Genomic DNA, 16,005 nt, shown 5'->3' with positions numbered 1-16,005 from the left:
GCGAGGCTATGTTTAGACATTGAGAATTAGCTTTGGCTAAAATGTTGTAGTTTGTATTATGAGTTTATGTGGCATACTTGTCCCTATTCAAATAAACTTAAATAAAATAAAATAGACTCCATGTGCAAACTATGGTCAGCTTTCCCCAATATCTCTCCTTTTCTCTACCTCATCGTTGTTTTGTTTCCACAGAAGAGGCTGCTCCCCCTTTACCCTCCTGTAGCATCACTCACTATGAGAACGGCAGCGCCCCAGAGATCATGGTGAGCCCCCCACTTCAGGACAAGCCCAAGAGGAACGGGATGAGAGAGGAGACCCGCCCCACTGTGGAGAGCCTGCTGGACGAGCTGGAGGGGTCAGTGCCGTCGCCCAGGTACACGAGCCAGAATAGTTTTGTCATTTCCATGGACAGAGCTATTCATTCTTTTGCCTATGAGTTCCGAGTTTATCTGGCTTTTTGTCTCCTTTTTACAAGACAAAAAAATGGGTAAAAGAACTGGCAACATTTTTTCGCCAAGGCGCTGAATCCTAAAAAGTAAACTTAAGTCCTTGTGTATTACAAAGGGTGAATGGAAAAGTAAAAATGACTGTTTAGATGCACTGTATGAGAAAAGCGCAACATTATTTGATGTTTGATTCTGACTCGTTTACTGTAATTTGCAATGGAAATTGTGGTGCGGTTAGGAAACTCGTACATGGTGTAAACTTTAAGCCTAATTACAATGTAATCCCCCTAACGTTATGTGGACTATTTAAGTTTTGATTGCAGTCATATGGCCATAGGTGCATGTGCCAATTTGAAATTATAAACCATTAACATATGGGCTGTGTTCTTCTGCTTCTCTTGTGTTCAAGAGCTAAGGCGGTTCACATTTGTATCTAAATAGGGTTTCTGTGATTGCCCATAATAATACAGCCCATTTTAATTTATGTCTTCCAGCCCCTCGTCCCGCCACAGTGATTTGGACACACCCTCTCAGCAGCAAGCCCGAATCTCAGCCTCCTGCGCCACAAGAGAACTGGACGAGCTCATGGCCTCTCTGTCTGACTTTAAGGTACAAAACCCAACACACCGATCCGCAAGTCTTTAAAAATCTGTCACTATCACCACTACTATGTAGTCTGTTTCTATCTATAGCAGTGGTTCCCAACATTTTTACCCCATGTTCTCCTTTGGTTTTTATCCATACAGCCACTACACCTGTATCAGTCCACTCTCACTTTCTCACTCTCTCTTACTGTTAAAAATCTACTGAATACTACTACGATATAAATTCATATAGTACGTAGTTTTACCTCACCTCGAATCTGAAATTATTTCTGTTAAATGCTAGAAGCGAGATTGGTATGGTATCAATGGCCAAACACGGCCAAAAGAAATGGATTTGTAATGCTGCCCCCGTCTCTCTTGTGTCCTTTGGATTTGAAGATTTGTGTCTCGAAATAAGCAAGTGATCCCCCTTCACCTGGTTGGGAAACACTGCTCTAGTAAACGTGTCCTAGTCCTTTTGTCCTTTTCTCATTTCTTTCTCTTTCTCTTTCTCTGTCCCCTCTCCAGCCCAGTTCTGTGGGCTCTGTGTTTGACCCGGTCGGACCGTCCTCCACCTCTCCTCCTCACCCTCCAGTGTCTTCACCTTTCCTAAACCTGTCCCATCCTTCCAGCTGCGCGTCTCCTCTGTTCCCTGGTCTCGAGCTGCACATTGACGAAGACGGTAGAGACAGCAGCTTGTCTGCGCCCCACGTGAACCGCCCCTTACGACCGATTAGTCCCATGTCTTCCATTTCGGCGGCAAGCGATTTAGACTTGGACGGCGCAATAGACGTCTCCGCTTCAATGCTTTCGTCGCAAATGAAAAACCTCCTAGTGCTTTCTCAGTCGGCCCCGAGCTCGAATCTGCTCAGGAGCAACTCGAGCTCGTCCAACACCACGACGACCACTCCTTCCATGACATCGGTGAACACGGTTTTGGATCACAAGTCGCCTAGTCCGTCTGTAGAGAGAGTGTCGCCCTTCGCCGCGGAAAACAAAACCTCTTTTTCCAATCATGATTTGAACTACTCAAGTCCGAGTCAGTCTAAGAACCTAACTCCACTGCCCACTTCTGCGCCAAAGACACCCTCACCGCTCCCTGCCGTCCCTTTTCCCAAACCGCCAGCGTACAACATTGGAAATGCCTCGGCTTCCATGGTTTACAATGGTCCGCCAGTCCCTTGTAGACACGTCGAGGAGCCAGTTACTTCAGTACAACATGATGAACCCTCGCTGGATGAAGCGTTAGACAAGCTTTTAGCCATGAGTTTTGCCCAGAATAACGCGGAAGAGCTGCAGCTGAAGATGGACGCCCAGTGTTTAGGAACAGACATGGTTCACGAAGACCTCATCCTGCCCAACGATCGAAACAGCGTTCAGCCGGACACTTTCGCGAGCACCACCAACACCATCACGGACGATTCGGTGGACGGCAACGGGGAGTTGGACTGGGCCGACGAGGAGCTCTCCATGTCCTTCCACGACGGGACCATGACTCCGTTCACCGAGAGACCCTACACAGACGGCAGCATGACGCCCCTGACCGAGGCCAGCTGGATGGACGAGTGCATGACCCCCTCTTCCTGTCCCGGGACCCCTGACGTGGCGCTGGACCTGCCCCTCATGCACTCCCCAAATATAGACCGCGTGTCTGCCTCCGGACATGTATGCTCAGCATGGCCTGGTTTTGTGGGCAACGAGTGCAGCTTTTTTGCTTTTTAAACTAATAATTTGACCTCATTCCAGTTTGAAATGCACCAATCTTTGAGTGTTATTTAAAAATTGTCTGATTAGCGTTTTTCACCCTACAAAGCATCATTAGCTCTGGACAAAATGCAAAGTCACACATTGAAAGGTTGCAAGCATCAAAGGTTGTCACAGTTGTTTTGATCACATAGGCGTATATAGGCAGTAGTTTTGCCATCAGTTGATTCATCTTTTGAGTTTTGTCACCATAGCATGGTTTTCACTGACACAAGCACTGTTTGATGATGTGGAGGCTTGATAGGATCAACATGTCTTGTACTTGAGGCTTGGCTTGAACATTGTGCATGTAAAGCACTAACAGCTGCAAGACAAACGATTATATAATCACTTAAAGTGTCATTTTGGATGCTAACCTGGCAACAAGTTTGATGTGTGAGTTTGATCCGGCTGAGCCCCTTGGCCTGCGACTCACCTGCTACCAAAGAAGCCTTGTTCTTGTTTGACAACTTCCTATAACACGACGATGGCCATTTCCTCTCAGATAAAGTCTGTGATCAGGCGCACTAAAGAGACCCCCAACGTGCACCCCATGTTCCGAGATGGAGTCCTGCGGCGCAAAATGGGGCCGGTGATTGTCAATAAAAACACGTCCCAGGACCGCCTCATCGAGGAGCTCCAGGGGAAATTCGGGATCGGTCGCTCTGAACGAAACCGCCGTAAACAACCGGACGACTGGCTCACGGAGGGCGTCATTGTGACCTCCAAACCGCAGCGTTTCAGAGCAGAGGGGGCGACTAATGAAGTCGACAAGGTTTGCTCCAGTGGTGTGGCCAAATTTTCTCCAGCTTTACACTTTTACTCCTCTATATCTGTCTCTTTTCTGCTGTCCTTTCCTTCAGATCATTATCCCCCCAGAGTCGCCTGTCCCGGTGCGAAAGATCCTTCCTCCCCTCTCTCCCCCTGCCCCACGATGCCCCCCTGTCACAGAAGAACCTAAAAGGCCTGTCCTTAACCACCATCCGGTCCCCACCCCGCCGCCGCTGCCACCTCCACCCCCCTCTCCTCCTCCTCTACAGCACATTTACATCCCGGAGCCTGTCCCGTGTCCACCCGTGAAAAAGCCCTCACCTCCGCCTGCCCCCATACAACAACCCCCTGCTCCCCGACCAGAGCCCCCACGCCCTGTTTTCATTGCCCCGCCACAGCCCGTCCCACCTGTGGACCCACCTGCACCGCCTAAAGTCCTGGTGTCTGTAGCCTGCCAGACAGAGTACAACCCAGTCTTCCCTCCAATGCAGGCATGAACCCCCCCTTCTTTACACATTAGGTTTTCAAAAATGGGTACAAGATGCACTGCCTGACAAAAAAACAAAACACTATAATATTTGGTTGAACCGCCGATAGCTCTGATTACAGCTCTCAGTCACTGTGGTGATGGGAGAGTGTGGTCACTGTGCAAAGACCTTTCCAGCACATCCCAAAGATTCTCAATGGGATTTAGATCTGGATGGAGTCTGTGGCCAATCTGTGCGTGAAAATGATGCCGCATGCTCCCTGAGCCACTCTTTCACAATGTGAGCCCGATGAATAATCTTGGAATAAGCCTGTGCCATCAGGGGAAAAAGAAATACATTGATAAAAATACCTTGGTCATTCAGGAGGTTCAGGTCGTCTGATGTAGTTCTTGACCTGACCAACTGCAGCAACCCCAGATCATAACGTGCATCCAGGTGGCAACTTTCTTTTTTTCTCAGGCAGTGTAAATATACAGAAATATGAACACAGAGGTTTTTTTTAATTATTATTTAGTGCAACATTTTTGTCATTTTTTATCATTTTTATTACGCACACAAAGTGACACACGAATACAATATGACAGTTGTTCATCAACTCATAAAATCTTTGATCTTCCAAGTATCACCCGGCCTTGATCTAGAACAAATTAGCACTAAACCTGATGTATAAAGGGGCCAAAATTATAGTATATATAAACTGGTTGTAAACCATATTTTAACTTAAAAATCTTAAACACTGAAGCATAAATGAAATGATCTGTGATAAAAATTCAGTGTAAAATTGCGTAGTACTACATTAGCCTTGCAATAACATTGGGACACCTTTCGCCTTTTTACATTTTCAGATAATGGCCCAAGGGAAAGGGGTGCCTGGTGGACCTCCGACTCAGGTGAACAAGCTGGACAACATGCTCGGCAGCCTGCAGTCGGACCTCAACAAACTGGGGGTGCAGACCGTGGCGAAAGGAGTCTGTGGAGCCTGCTGTAAACCTATTGTGGGACAGGTGAGAAACGAACGCCTGTTGCTTTTTATACAAATTAATTGGGAAAAGTCGTGAAATTTGTATTATATTATGTTGTGTTGATTATGAAATGAAATCTTTGCATCACATGCCGGTTTCACCTCTGTTTCCAGGTGGTGACTGCCATGGGCCGCACGTGGCATCCCGAGCACTTCGTTTGCACACACTGTCAGGAGGAAATCGGTTCGAGGAATTTCTTTGAGCGCGACGGGCAGCCCTACTGTGAGACGGATTACCACAACCTGTTCTCCCCGCGCTGCTACTACTGCAACGGGCCTATCCTCGATGTGAGTGATGTGCAATTTTTTTTAGAATGATGTTCCCTGCAGGAGAAAACCAAAATCGATTTATGCGCTTGTGATGCAATTTTAGAAAGTCGTAACGGCGTTGGATCGGACATGGCATCCTGAGCACTTCTTCTGTGCCCAGTGCGGATCCTTCTTTGGCCCAGAAGGTACAGCAGCTATTGATAATGTAGTTAATATTACAATCAAATGTCCAACCATCTTCTGTTTTGCTTAGGTTTCCATGAAAAAGATGGGAAGGCCTACTGCAGGAAGGATTACTTTGACATGTTTGCGCCCAAATGTGGCGGCTGCGCTAGAGCCATTCTGGAGAACTACATCTCCGCGTTGAATTGTCTTTGGCATCCGGAGTGTTTCGTCTGCAGGGTCTGTATATCACATTATTCCTGCTATATGAAATTAAAAGGATAATTCCCTGACATAGGGCCTCATTTCCTAGTTATCCAGAGTGTTGTTGATTTCTGGAGATATATATTTTTTTTAATTCATGCAGTCCTTATATTTGAACAGTTTAGTGGTGCTAGGCTAGTGCTAGGCTAGTGCATGTCTATGGTAACTAGTAGCCTGCATTAAAAACAGTCTGACCCAAGCCCAGTGCACCTGAGGCAAATCACTTATAACACCAGACTATACCAGATATAAATGTCTGCGTTGACTGAATCATTTTTGAGACATAGCCATTTTGAATTTAAAAGACCTTACATTTGAGCAGCATCAGCTTCCTGGTTGTAGCTACGCAGCGGTGGAGTGATCTGCTATTTCCCGGATCTACAGTAGTTTGTTTACCTGCGGCCGGCGTTACTACACGTGGAATTCACGAAGGAGCTTTCTACAAATCAGACATGGAGGACGACCCGATGATTTTGAAGAGGTTTTTAATGCAGGCTACTAGTTACCATAGACATGCACTAGCCTAACACTACTAAACTCTTCAAATATAAGGACTGCATGAATTTAACAAAAATATTTATCTCCAGAAATCAATCACGCCCTATGTCAAAAATCCTGAAATACATTGTACATCATTGGAATGAATCAATGTGTGCTTATAATTTTCTCTTCACGTTTTAAATCTTTACCCACTTCCTGCCGTTTTCAAGCAAGTTGTGCAGCATAATTATTACTATTAGCTGCTGCCACCACTTGTTTCTAGCTCTCGCAATACCTCTCACACATCCCAGTTTTATAAGGGAATGACCATTGAGCTGCTGAAACTTGCATATAATACAAAGTGAATCATGTCAGATCACCATTGAAGTACATTGCACTGCTTTTTAACTCTTTATTTCTGTGATAATTGACCTTTAAAAATTCACTGTATTTAGACACTTCTAAAAACATGTGTCACCTGTCTCTCCCCCCCCCCTCAAATTGCGACGTCGATGGCAAAATAAATGATCCTGTATCTTTTTCCTCTTGTAAGGAGATGGCCATGTTGGGTTTCGCGGCTGTAAGACTAACCTGTTTGTTCCCTCAGGAGTGCTTCACCCCGTTCGTGAATGGCAGTTTCTTCGAGCACGACGGCCAGCCGTACTGCGAGGTGCATTACCACGAACGGCGCGGCTCCCTCTGCTCCGGCTGCCAGAAGCCCATCACCGGACGCTGCATCACGGCCATGGCCAAGAAGTTCCACCCTGAGCACTTTGTCTGCGCCTTCTGCCTCAAGCAGCTCAACAAAGGCACTTTTAAAGAACAGAACGACAAGCCCTACTGCCACGGCTGCTTCGTCAAGTTGTTCAGTTAGAGAGGAGAGAGCGCGAGGGGAGTTAGTACAGGAGTTTTCAGCGGCTTCAGAAAGTTTTCTTCTGGTTTGTTATGTGTTAGTCCAATACGGAAAATCATATTCACCTTATTCCGCCCACTTTTGCCACTTTTTGTGTTGTCTCGGCACTTCCGTTGTACAGACACTTCCGGTCAAGCGCGAAACCCGTTCATTAACAAGGAGAACGAGGGAAAATATTCTCAGCTGAAATCTGATGTTTAGTCGATTGATTTGTGTAAAATGTCCAATGTTCATTTGCATCAACATGTCAACACTGCACCGTTTCTCCGAAAAACAGCTTTGTTTTCGTGTAGTGACTGATTTTATTTGGACTTCTCCAGTTCCATGTTAACAGATAGGAGAAAAGAGGCGGGCACATATCATGGCGGCGCCCACGCGAACGTCCGGAATAAGGTGAATAGACCCTTTAACTGATGACATCATCGATGACCTCGGCTGGAGGCAGGAAGTGATCAAGAAAAATAAGATGAAACTAAAACTAGCGATTATAAGTGTAACTACAACTGAAAAATGTGGTCCTGTTGCGGCAGAGGTGCCAGAACAAGAGGAATGAGATTACAGATGATAAAATAATGTTTATCTCATATTTCCAAAAACAGTTAGACATTTTTTTATTGTTACTATGACAACAGCTGCAATGGAAATAAATAGGACTCTAGCTTCCAGCCTCCAGCTAAGCCCTGCATGTTTACAATTAAAGGGTTTATAATTATGTTTTTAGATTCTATTGGTAAATACATTGCTCATTACCTTACAACAACACATTCAAATAGAAATAAAAAATATGGTAAAAATACGATTTGCCAGTATCAGACTTCATCATAATAACCAAAGAATAAATAGAAAAGTGTGAATACTTCCTGAAGCCTCTGTGGGTGTCATCAGTGAGACGCTTTGGTCAAAGAAAGTTGTCCGTAATGTTGAACATGAGAATTATGAATGTGTGTCAAGTCTGTTTTTTGAGAAGAAATCTGTCAGTGATTGGGAAAATCATGGCGCCTCCAACCACACAGCAATAATGTTTGCCAAATATCTGTTTTTTACGGGCCTTGTAGTGGTGTCTAGTCGTCAGGGTGGGAGGGAGAAACCTTTGACAGTGGAATGACGGAAAACACTGAGTCGATGCGTCGTATGTCATAACAAAAATAATCATGTTCGAAAAATATTTGAAGGAAGAGACTTTTGCCAAGAAGTGTACATTATGAGTTTAGAAGTTTCAGAGTGAAAAGAGGGTATAGAAAGAGGAGAGACATTCAGCAAAGTGTTGCAGCCTAAGCCTTAAATAAACTCTAATGAGGCTGTTGTGCGGTGCTGTTAAAATGAATTCATAGACTGACTTTTACTGTTAAACTTTTCAAATCATCAGAGTCCCAGAGTTGTCGTCGAGTCTGTATATTTTTCTTTTTACTTGGCTGAGAAACACTGTAAAGATGTGCGTTTGATGTTGCTCACTGGTTGAGTGTCCTTTTAGAGCCCGTTATTTGTTTTTAATTCTCTCATTTCAATGTAAACTTCTGATTGTCCTTTGCCAGTCAAAGCATTTGGCATTTGGATTAAGTCAATTTAACAACAGAAATATGCCAGATTGTGTATTTTATAGTAAATCTTCTGTTTAAAATAACCTCACACTGCGTCAACAAACCATTCCTCTCTTCGCCTCTCCGACCGCCTCGCTCATGTTTAGGGTGAAATTGCAAAACATGAGGCTCGCTTCTGTATACTTTGACTTACAGCTTAATTTTTCTGTATATATAGCCTTTATCTGAACCACTCATTAAGGCATAACAAAGAACATTTTGTTACTGTGTTATAAAATCCAGACTGTGATTTTATTATAGTCCTGTGTCCGTAACACTATGCAACTGTTTCAAGTCTTTGTGTGTGCCAGGGGTTTGTACAGCAATGTGCCATTTTATCAGTGCCATGTCTAACAACACTGGGACATTTAGTAATATACAGTTACTAAAGAAAACTATATTGTTTTGATTTTGTCTGTGAATATAGGCAGCAAAATTCAAAGCTAAACAGACTTTATAATGAAGAGTTAGTGTGGGCAGCGTCTACTGTAATAACCTGGGTCTATATTTTGATATTCCTGAAATGCATATCGGGCCTGTTATATGTTCAGGGATTTGTGAATCTATTTAAACCGACATATAGCGACTATCTTTTCAAGCCTTTTCTTGTGGGCTGCTATTTAGCCAAAGCCATAAGCAGTTTGATTGGTGTCTTGTGTAAGTGTGTCCCATCCTCCTTTTGCAGTTGATTGTTAATAGGTCTGTATAGTAAGATGTCTCGCCTTTACTCTTCTTAATTATGCAAATAAATTCTGTTTTTGGTATTAAAACCTGTTGCAAGAGCTTTGTGTTATCACTTATTCATCAAAAATATATTGTTCATTTTGACCAGTAATTTGATAGAAGATGAAATGAAACTTTAATGCAGAGAAAAAATATATATATATATATATAATGGTTGTTCAACTGGAGGAAAAAGGTGCATGTTGCGTAATCAGAATGAACATGAATGTTGATAAAAATTACAATAGAGGTACAATATCAAGTAGAAGTATACCAAATAATAACTCAAGTAAAAGTAAAGCATTAGACGACTAATTATAAAAGTCTGATGTGTAGAAAGACCGAGAGTGTTTTATTTAAAATTGTGTTCCTTGTTTTTAACTCAACTGGAGTGCTAATACTTAAAATATGATTACTCGAGTCGTAAAAAGTGTTGTGAGTAAGATTCTTTCACGTAAATGTAACTGAGAACTGCCCGCCTCTGTATAATAAAAGTACTGCACATAAATTAGACCGTCGTACAAACACTTACCAGTAGGTGGCGACAAAGCGGTTTTCTTTTCTTTTTTTTTTTACGCTACCGAAGCGGCCGCTCTGATTGGTCAGAGCTCTTTACGTCAAACCCGGAAGAATGACAACAGGGTTTATTGACATTTCGAGGAGCAGAGGTAAGTCTCTTTTTCTCTGTTATCTTAAAATAGTTTGTAATAGGTTAGTAATTTTCCATATAACGAAATGGCAACGTTTATTTTGTTGTTATTTTGTGTTTAGTTGGGCCGCGACTTGACCATAAATTGCTGTTAACTCTCCTTGATTTCCTGTTCTTTGTTCATTCAACCTCATTAACCCCCATGTTTTTTGATAAAAGGGAACTATAATCGTTAAAATGCAGAAAGGCATATTTTCGTAAGTCAGAATGTTCTTTTAGTAGCAAATATCTCGTTTTGGTTTGGTTTTATTTGCTTGTTTTGTTTCATCATGTCAGTTATCACGAGTTGCTTTTACTTATTGGCTCACATTCTCGCCAGATTCTCAAATATAAATCTCTTCAATCTTAGTACACAAGTGATCATTTGTGTATAGCTAATAACTGTAAAATAACACTGCTTTACAACAAATGTGGTGTCTAAGTTTTGTGAGCTGATTTAGGACAATGCTGAATCCAACAAAAATCACACTGGTTTTGCTCTATCAGGCATCGAAGGGTATTGTCTTTGTGTTTTCAGTCCTGGTCCCGTCTGTCCACAATTGGGGGGAGATGGGGGTTGGTTGTAACATAGTTTGGCATTTGTGCATATATTTTGGTCCACAAAATCTTATTTCAAATCTAAAAATGTAAGCGAAAAAAATCCTTCCCTGATACAGAAAAGTGGATGCAACTTTCAGATTCTGTGTTGCAAAAATGGTTGGACACCTTATTTTGTGTGTGTGTGTGTCTGTGTCTGTGTGTCTGTGTGTGTGTCCGTGTGTGTGTGTGACCCAGCACGCTCTCTTAAACATGTGTATTTTTTGTTCAAAGCCTGACTGAACCACCATGGCATCCTACTTTGAAGAGCACAACTGTGAGCCCACCAATCCGGAGGAGCAGTATCGACAGAATGCATTACTTGAACTGGCCAGGTAAGTCCCACTTTTTAATAACACGAAGGACTGTCGAGCTGCAGTTAAAAAGGCAATGTAAGGCACTCTGCGATCAACAAAACTCATCAGTTTTAATATTGTGTAAAACCTGTTAAGACTGTAGTCCACACATTAATAAACATGTTCCTAAACGCCTTGGATTCTTGTAACAATGTAGCAGATCATATTTCAGCTTCCTCTTAAATCAGGGGTGATCCGGCCCATGAGATGATTTAATCCGGCCCCAGCCTTGTAGAGCATAAATTCCAGAGAATTAAAAAAAAAAAAAGTATATGTCTCTAGTCTAGCCCATTCCTTTGTGGAGTTATGATTTTTTAAAGAATAACCAGAATGCTCATTCTAGCCACTAGGGGGCATTAAATAAAAAAAAAAAAGGAAAGAGTTCCACACGTGTCCAGCAGAGGGCACTGACATAATAAGAGCTCAGGATATGAACAACACATTATATAGCCATGTGGTAAATGGACAGTCTGCAACAGGGCGGCTGTGGCTTCGATAACAGCTGAACACCACCGAGTGTGGAGTGAATGAATAATTACTATGTAGTACTTTGAGAAACTCGTGACACAGGCTTGTAAAGTGCAATACAAGTGTAAGCCGTTGTTATTAATGAAACTACAGTCAAGTTGGGGCTTTGACCAAATCACAGCTCATTATTATTTATTTATTGGAAAAATGTTCTCTATTATATGCGAGTTTGACACCCCTGTCTTAAACGCTACTGCTTCTAAACATGTTTAATGAAATCCCTCTGAACTCATTTGTGATTGTATATCATACATCGCAAATATAATTGCAATAAGTGCAAGAAAGGTATTATTAGATAATCATTCAGCCCAAAATGGCGGCTTTAAATGCTTTGGAATATGTGTAATTTCTTCTGATTTCACTTTCAGATCGTTGATGCAGGGAATTGATTTATTTGATTCGGGTTTGGATCTGACCGACTGGGACCAGCGTCTTCCTCCTCCTGCCGCCAAAGCTGCAGTTCAGACTCTACCGGCGGTCGTCATTTCTCCAGAACAAGCAGGTGATACTCGCGTCGCAACATTTTAATAGAAACTGACCAATGGCCTCATTGATCAGCAACAATAGAGTTACCAACCCCCAGTTACCATGGAGATCCGCCATCTTTGCAGCTGTTAGCATACATTTCCATAGACTAACATTAGCTAAAAACAGTAGAAAAAGTGGAGAACAAGGCTGTGGAACAAGTCCGTTAGCAGCTGAGTTACTGCTGGTAAATACATCTAACTCACTGTGGTGTTTACATGTTTTAAAGGGGACAATAACTCCAGTATTTTTACTTTTAAAATCTCCATGAGTTTACAATTGCTGCTAATCCCATAATGCTTAGCGATATGACATCACATTGACACTGGCGAGGTGGGCGAAGCGGCCTGCCCAAAAACGCTCTTTTTACGGCAACCTTTTAATCAAAGAATTTGCAAACGTCTTGCTTTGGAGGACATTGTAAACCAGCATTTTGAATAAATAATAATGCACTTTGTTTCACAGATAAGGGCCTGAAGTGTCCAGTTTGTTTGTTGGAGTTTGAGGAACAAGAGACGGTTCGGGAGATGCCCTGCAAACACCTGTTCCACTCAGGCTGCATACTGCCCTGGTTAAAAAAGGTACGGACTTACCCACTAAATAAAACATGAGTCACACCCACTTTAAAACAGCTGCCAAGAATAAATGAGATCATTAGTGAATAGGTTGGTTTCAACCTTTTAAGATTTCAATAGATACAAACAGCATCACGTCATAGAAGGGGGCGTGGTCTCGCCGAGGGGGAAAACAGAATATTTTGGGAAACATAATTTTTCAGTCGTTTTAGCCCTTTTCTGGCGAAATATAAACATATTTATCACATAGACATACAGTCAAGTCTAAATTGGGTCCATGTGAATGTTTAGTCACAGCAGATTGTTCAGTAGAAGCGAAAAAACGGTAGTCGTAGCTAGTTCTAGCTAGCGTTAGCATTAGCACATTATCCGTTATTTATGTATTTATGGGCTGTTGAACCACTTTGCTCCTTTCCATGTCTCTGTATCTTTATTTAGTAGAAAACTATATTCATAATTCAGCATTTGTTAAAGTCGTTTTTGAATAATTAGAGAAGTTTAGATTTTTCGCAATTTTTCCCCCCCCTTTCCTGTTTTGAAACATGACCATATATGGGCAATGCCAGAGACTATCTTTTTTGTTCTACTCCAGACAAACTCCTGTCCGCTTTGTCGTCACGAGTTACCGACCGACGACCCCGACTACGAGGAGTTTAAAAAAGACAAGGTCAGTGTGTGCTTCGAATATTGATCACTGACCGTTTATACCTTTGGTTTGGTTTCATGATCATAAATAAAGTTGCATGGTTTCTATAACAACAGGAGAGGAGACGACAGAGGGAGCACAGACTGGAGGACCTTCACGGAGCCATGTACACTTGATTTGACAGTGCACGCTTTTTTAAATTATATTATACTGTGTAATATTTGTACTTTTGATACAAATAGGAAAATAAATATTTAACTTTGTGTCCCATCATAAATCATATTTTACGTGGTTATTATGCAGAAAGCCCAGTTCCCCGTTTTATCATTTATAATTGTTTTTTTTTCCTGAGCCAAAAACTATAATAATGCAAAACTGCAGCTCATTGTCTCTTGGACCAAAAATGTGTTGTTTGCAAATAAACTTGAACATTTCAGTTTTATTGTGTCTGTTTCGTGCACATGCAAACGGTCCACACTAAACATCCGCAAACAATTTATAGTTTTTATTTCATTTTATTTGAATATAAATCTCTGTCAAATCAAAATACCTAAATGATAAACAAATCATACATATTTACACAATTTATAAAAGAAAACAAATAGTCAAGGTAATATAGTTTTTGAGGGACGTTTTCAGCTTTGTCGTTCCCAGTGGTTCGTTTACAGAAGATGCGACTTTGCGATGAAAAAACAAAGGACTTGGAACAGATCAGGCAGCTGTAATGAGCTACAACAGACGTACACTGAAATTAAAAATGTTTGGCCTGACTTTGAAATCGTTGGTTCATTCAAGCTGCCATTTGAAGGTTTAGACGACAGAGTGCCCTAAACCGGACGAAAATCAAGTTTAAAACATGTTCACGAACAGGCCAGTCCCAGCACCACATGTTGGATAAGGCTGAAACTACAATGAAAAACGCAAGATCATGATGGTTTTTTGGCAACAAATGTACAAAAAAAAAGAAAGTTCCACACGACCCCAAAGGAATATTTGGATGAAGAACGAAACTGAATTCATCACACACTGTAGGCCCACGTTGTACTCGATACTGCCCCCTTATGGACTTTGACAACAATCCGCACAGTATATAAGAGGTAGGCAACATGACTTTAGTAATAAATATTGCTGGCATCCGTTTTTTTTTTTTTTCTTAATTGTCTACACCAGTGGTTCTCAAATGTTCCGCATGACAAATACAAGTATGCGACAAACGATCTCAAATCATTACTGCAAAACAAGGTCATAAGACATAGTGGACCAAGTGGACCAACAAAGTAATGCTTTCTTTGCTCTCAGTGTTATATATGGAGCATGAAAAGGAATAAAGGAAATACATTTTTATGAGTTACACAATTAAGAGTTTTTAGAGATAATCAACTGAATAACTTTAATGGTGATTTAATTTTGTAAATTTTTGGATTTTCTTAAGACTAGGCCACCGTTTTTACGTACTGAGATATGTCCTTAACTTTGTGCCACGAGTACATCGACATCCGCGCAGTAATATCTTCACTTTACTGTGCGGACGCCAAAGTACTGGTATCATTACGCCTTACAATATAATTCCCCTTTTCATCCACATGGAACATCCACATCGTTTAAAGAGACTAGATGCTAGTTGGTCATTTTATTCTCACTACTGCCACCTCAGGTCTTATGCGTAACTGCAGGTTCTATATAAAGCTTGTGCATGACGGTTTTTTGAGTGACAGTGGAGGATTTTAGAGGCAGTTGTGGACGGTGAACAGGTCTGAGCTCATTCTACACATTAGGACATGGCTGGAACATGTAGGGGGAGGAAAATACTTACTTTTAACATGTTTAAACACTGTATAGTCCCTGTCATTTTGTGCAACTATACTTTATCGTGCAACACTTCACAAGACCATATTTAAATAGGGAAGACGAGCTTGGTAGCTTCCATCTTCACCTCGTTTGGAGCTGTAGAGGAGAGGAGAGGCTAAATGCTAACGCAGTCTGTGCTGTGTTTATGTGACTGAGGGCACGCGTGAAGACCAGACAGGTACAAATGAACTTGTCTAAGGTAAGAACATCTCAGAATGTAAAAATGGTGGCCTATTCCTTTAGAAGTGTTAACAGTGATTGAAAGCTAAAACTAGTGATGCCAATGAGGAGCAGTTTGGCAGAGCACCAACAGACAGCTTATTCTGTTACAGTGAAATGTGGCGATTGCAAGCGGTTTCAAAGCCGTTCAGTGTTTTATGAGGTCTCCATTCACCATCTCTGGTTATAAAAATCTGTGTTCACTTTTTTTTTTATTGCTCTGTGTCTTCCCAAAGCCATATGCACCTTTAGTTCAATTCACTGCACCGGTAAATACATTTGTCATATGAATCCATATAAATGCATAACAAAAAAACAAAATCACGCTTCAGTTCTGGAATTTGAGAGCCACTGGTCTAAACCAATCACAGGTCTTAATACTGTGTAAAAGACAATGTTAGGGGACAATTAGCACATGATTAAAGTTAATCTGAGAACACACAGTAACAGACTATATACTTAGTTTGCATTGTGAACAAGTTCATGGCAGTAAAAGATGTTAAAATTGGCAAAACTCAACACAGACGCCTCCATGCATTCGTGTAGTTGTGCCACGGTGTAAACGTATGGCACAAAAAGAG

General features: G+C 41.8%; 2 protein-coding genes across 6 annotated transcripts in view; both read left to right on the top strand.

Moving 5' to 3' along the window:
- LOC306971451 (paxillin-like) overlaps nucleotides 1-7,197 on the top strand; it is a 32,357-nt gene extending 25,160 nt beyond the window's left edge. Inside the window, exons 5-11 of one of the 5 annotated variants that reach the window (XM_079567729.1) lie at nucleotides 193-355; nucleotides 941-1,055; nucleotides 4,878-5,036; nucleotides 5,168-5,341; nucleotides 5,427-5,508; nucleotides 5,577-5,725; nucleotides 6,837-7,197. In XM_079567729.1, coding sequence (XP_079423855.1) covers nucleotides 193-355; nucleotides 941-1,055; nucleotides 4,878-5,036; nucleotides 5,168-5,341; nucleotides 5,427-5,508; nucleotides 5,577-5,725; nucleotides 6,837-7,103 — 1,109 coding nt within the window. In that variant the 3' untranslated portion in view covers nucleotides 7,104-7,197. Of the gene's footprint in view, nucleotides 1-192; nucleotides 374-940; nucleotides 1,056-1,558; nucleotides 2,842-3,141; nucleotides 3,549-3,636; nucleotides 4,036-4,877; nucleotides 5,037-5,167; nucleotides 5,342-5,426; nucleotides 5,509-5,576; nucleotides 5,726-6,836 lie in introns of those variants that run through there. The other 4 variants (XM_079567728.1, XM_079567730.1, XM_079567727.1 and 1 more) reach the window with 4 other exon arrangements.
- Nucleotides 7,198-10,045: 2,848 nt separating this feature from the next.
- rnf181 (ring finger protein 181) lies at nucleotides 10,046-13,796 on the top strand. The gene is made up of 6 exons (XM_079561779.1): nucleotides 10,046-10,110; nucleotides 10,962-11,062; nucleotides 11,980-12,113; nucleotides 12,602-12,717; nucleotides 13,304-13,378; nucleotides 13,474-13,796. The coding sequence occupies exons 2-6, from the start codon at nucleotides 10,977-10,979 to the stop codon at nucleotides 13,531-13,533; spliced, it is 471 nt and encodes a 156-aa protein (XP_079417905.1). The 5' UTR covers nucleotides 10,046-10,110; nucleotides 10,962-10,976; the 3' UTR covers nucleotides 13,534-13,796.
- Nucleotides 13,797-16,005: the final 2,209 nt, after the last annotated feature.

This window comes from Gobius niger (assembly GCF_951799975.1).
Source record: "Gobius niger genome assembly, chromosome: 1".
In the NCBI taxonomy this organism is placed as follows: Eukaryota; Metazoa; Chordata; class Actinopteri; order Gobiiformes; family Gobiidae; genus Gobius; species Gobius niger.
This window is presented reverse-complemented; position numbering and strand designations above follow the sequence as displayed.

Coding starts and splice junctions, on each gene's coding strand:
- rnf181 (XM_079561779.1), top strand. CDS start 10,977: ATGGCATCCTACTTTGAAGAGCACAACTGTGAGCCCACCAATCCGGAG. Junction 11,063..11,979: donor GCATTACTTGAACTGGCCAG/GTAAGTCCCACT, acceptor TTTCACTTTCAG/ATCGTTGATGCAGGGAATTG. Junction 12,718..13,303: donor TACTGCCCTGGTTAAAAAAG/GTACGGACTTAC, acceptor GTTCTACTCCAG/ACAAACTCCTGTCCGCTTTG.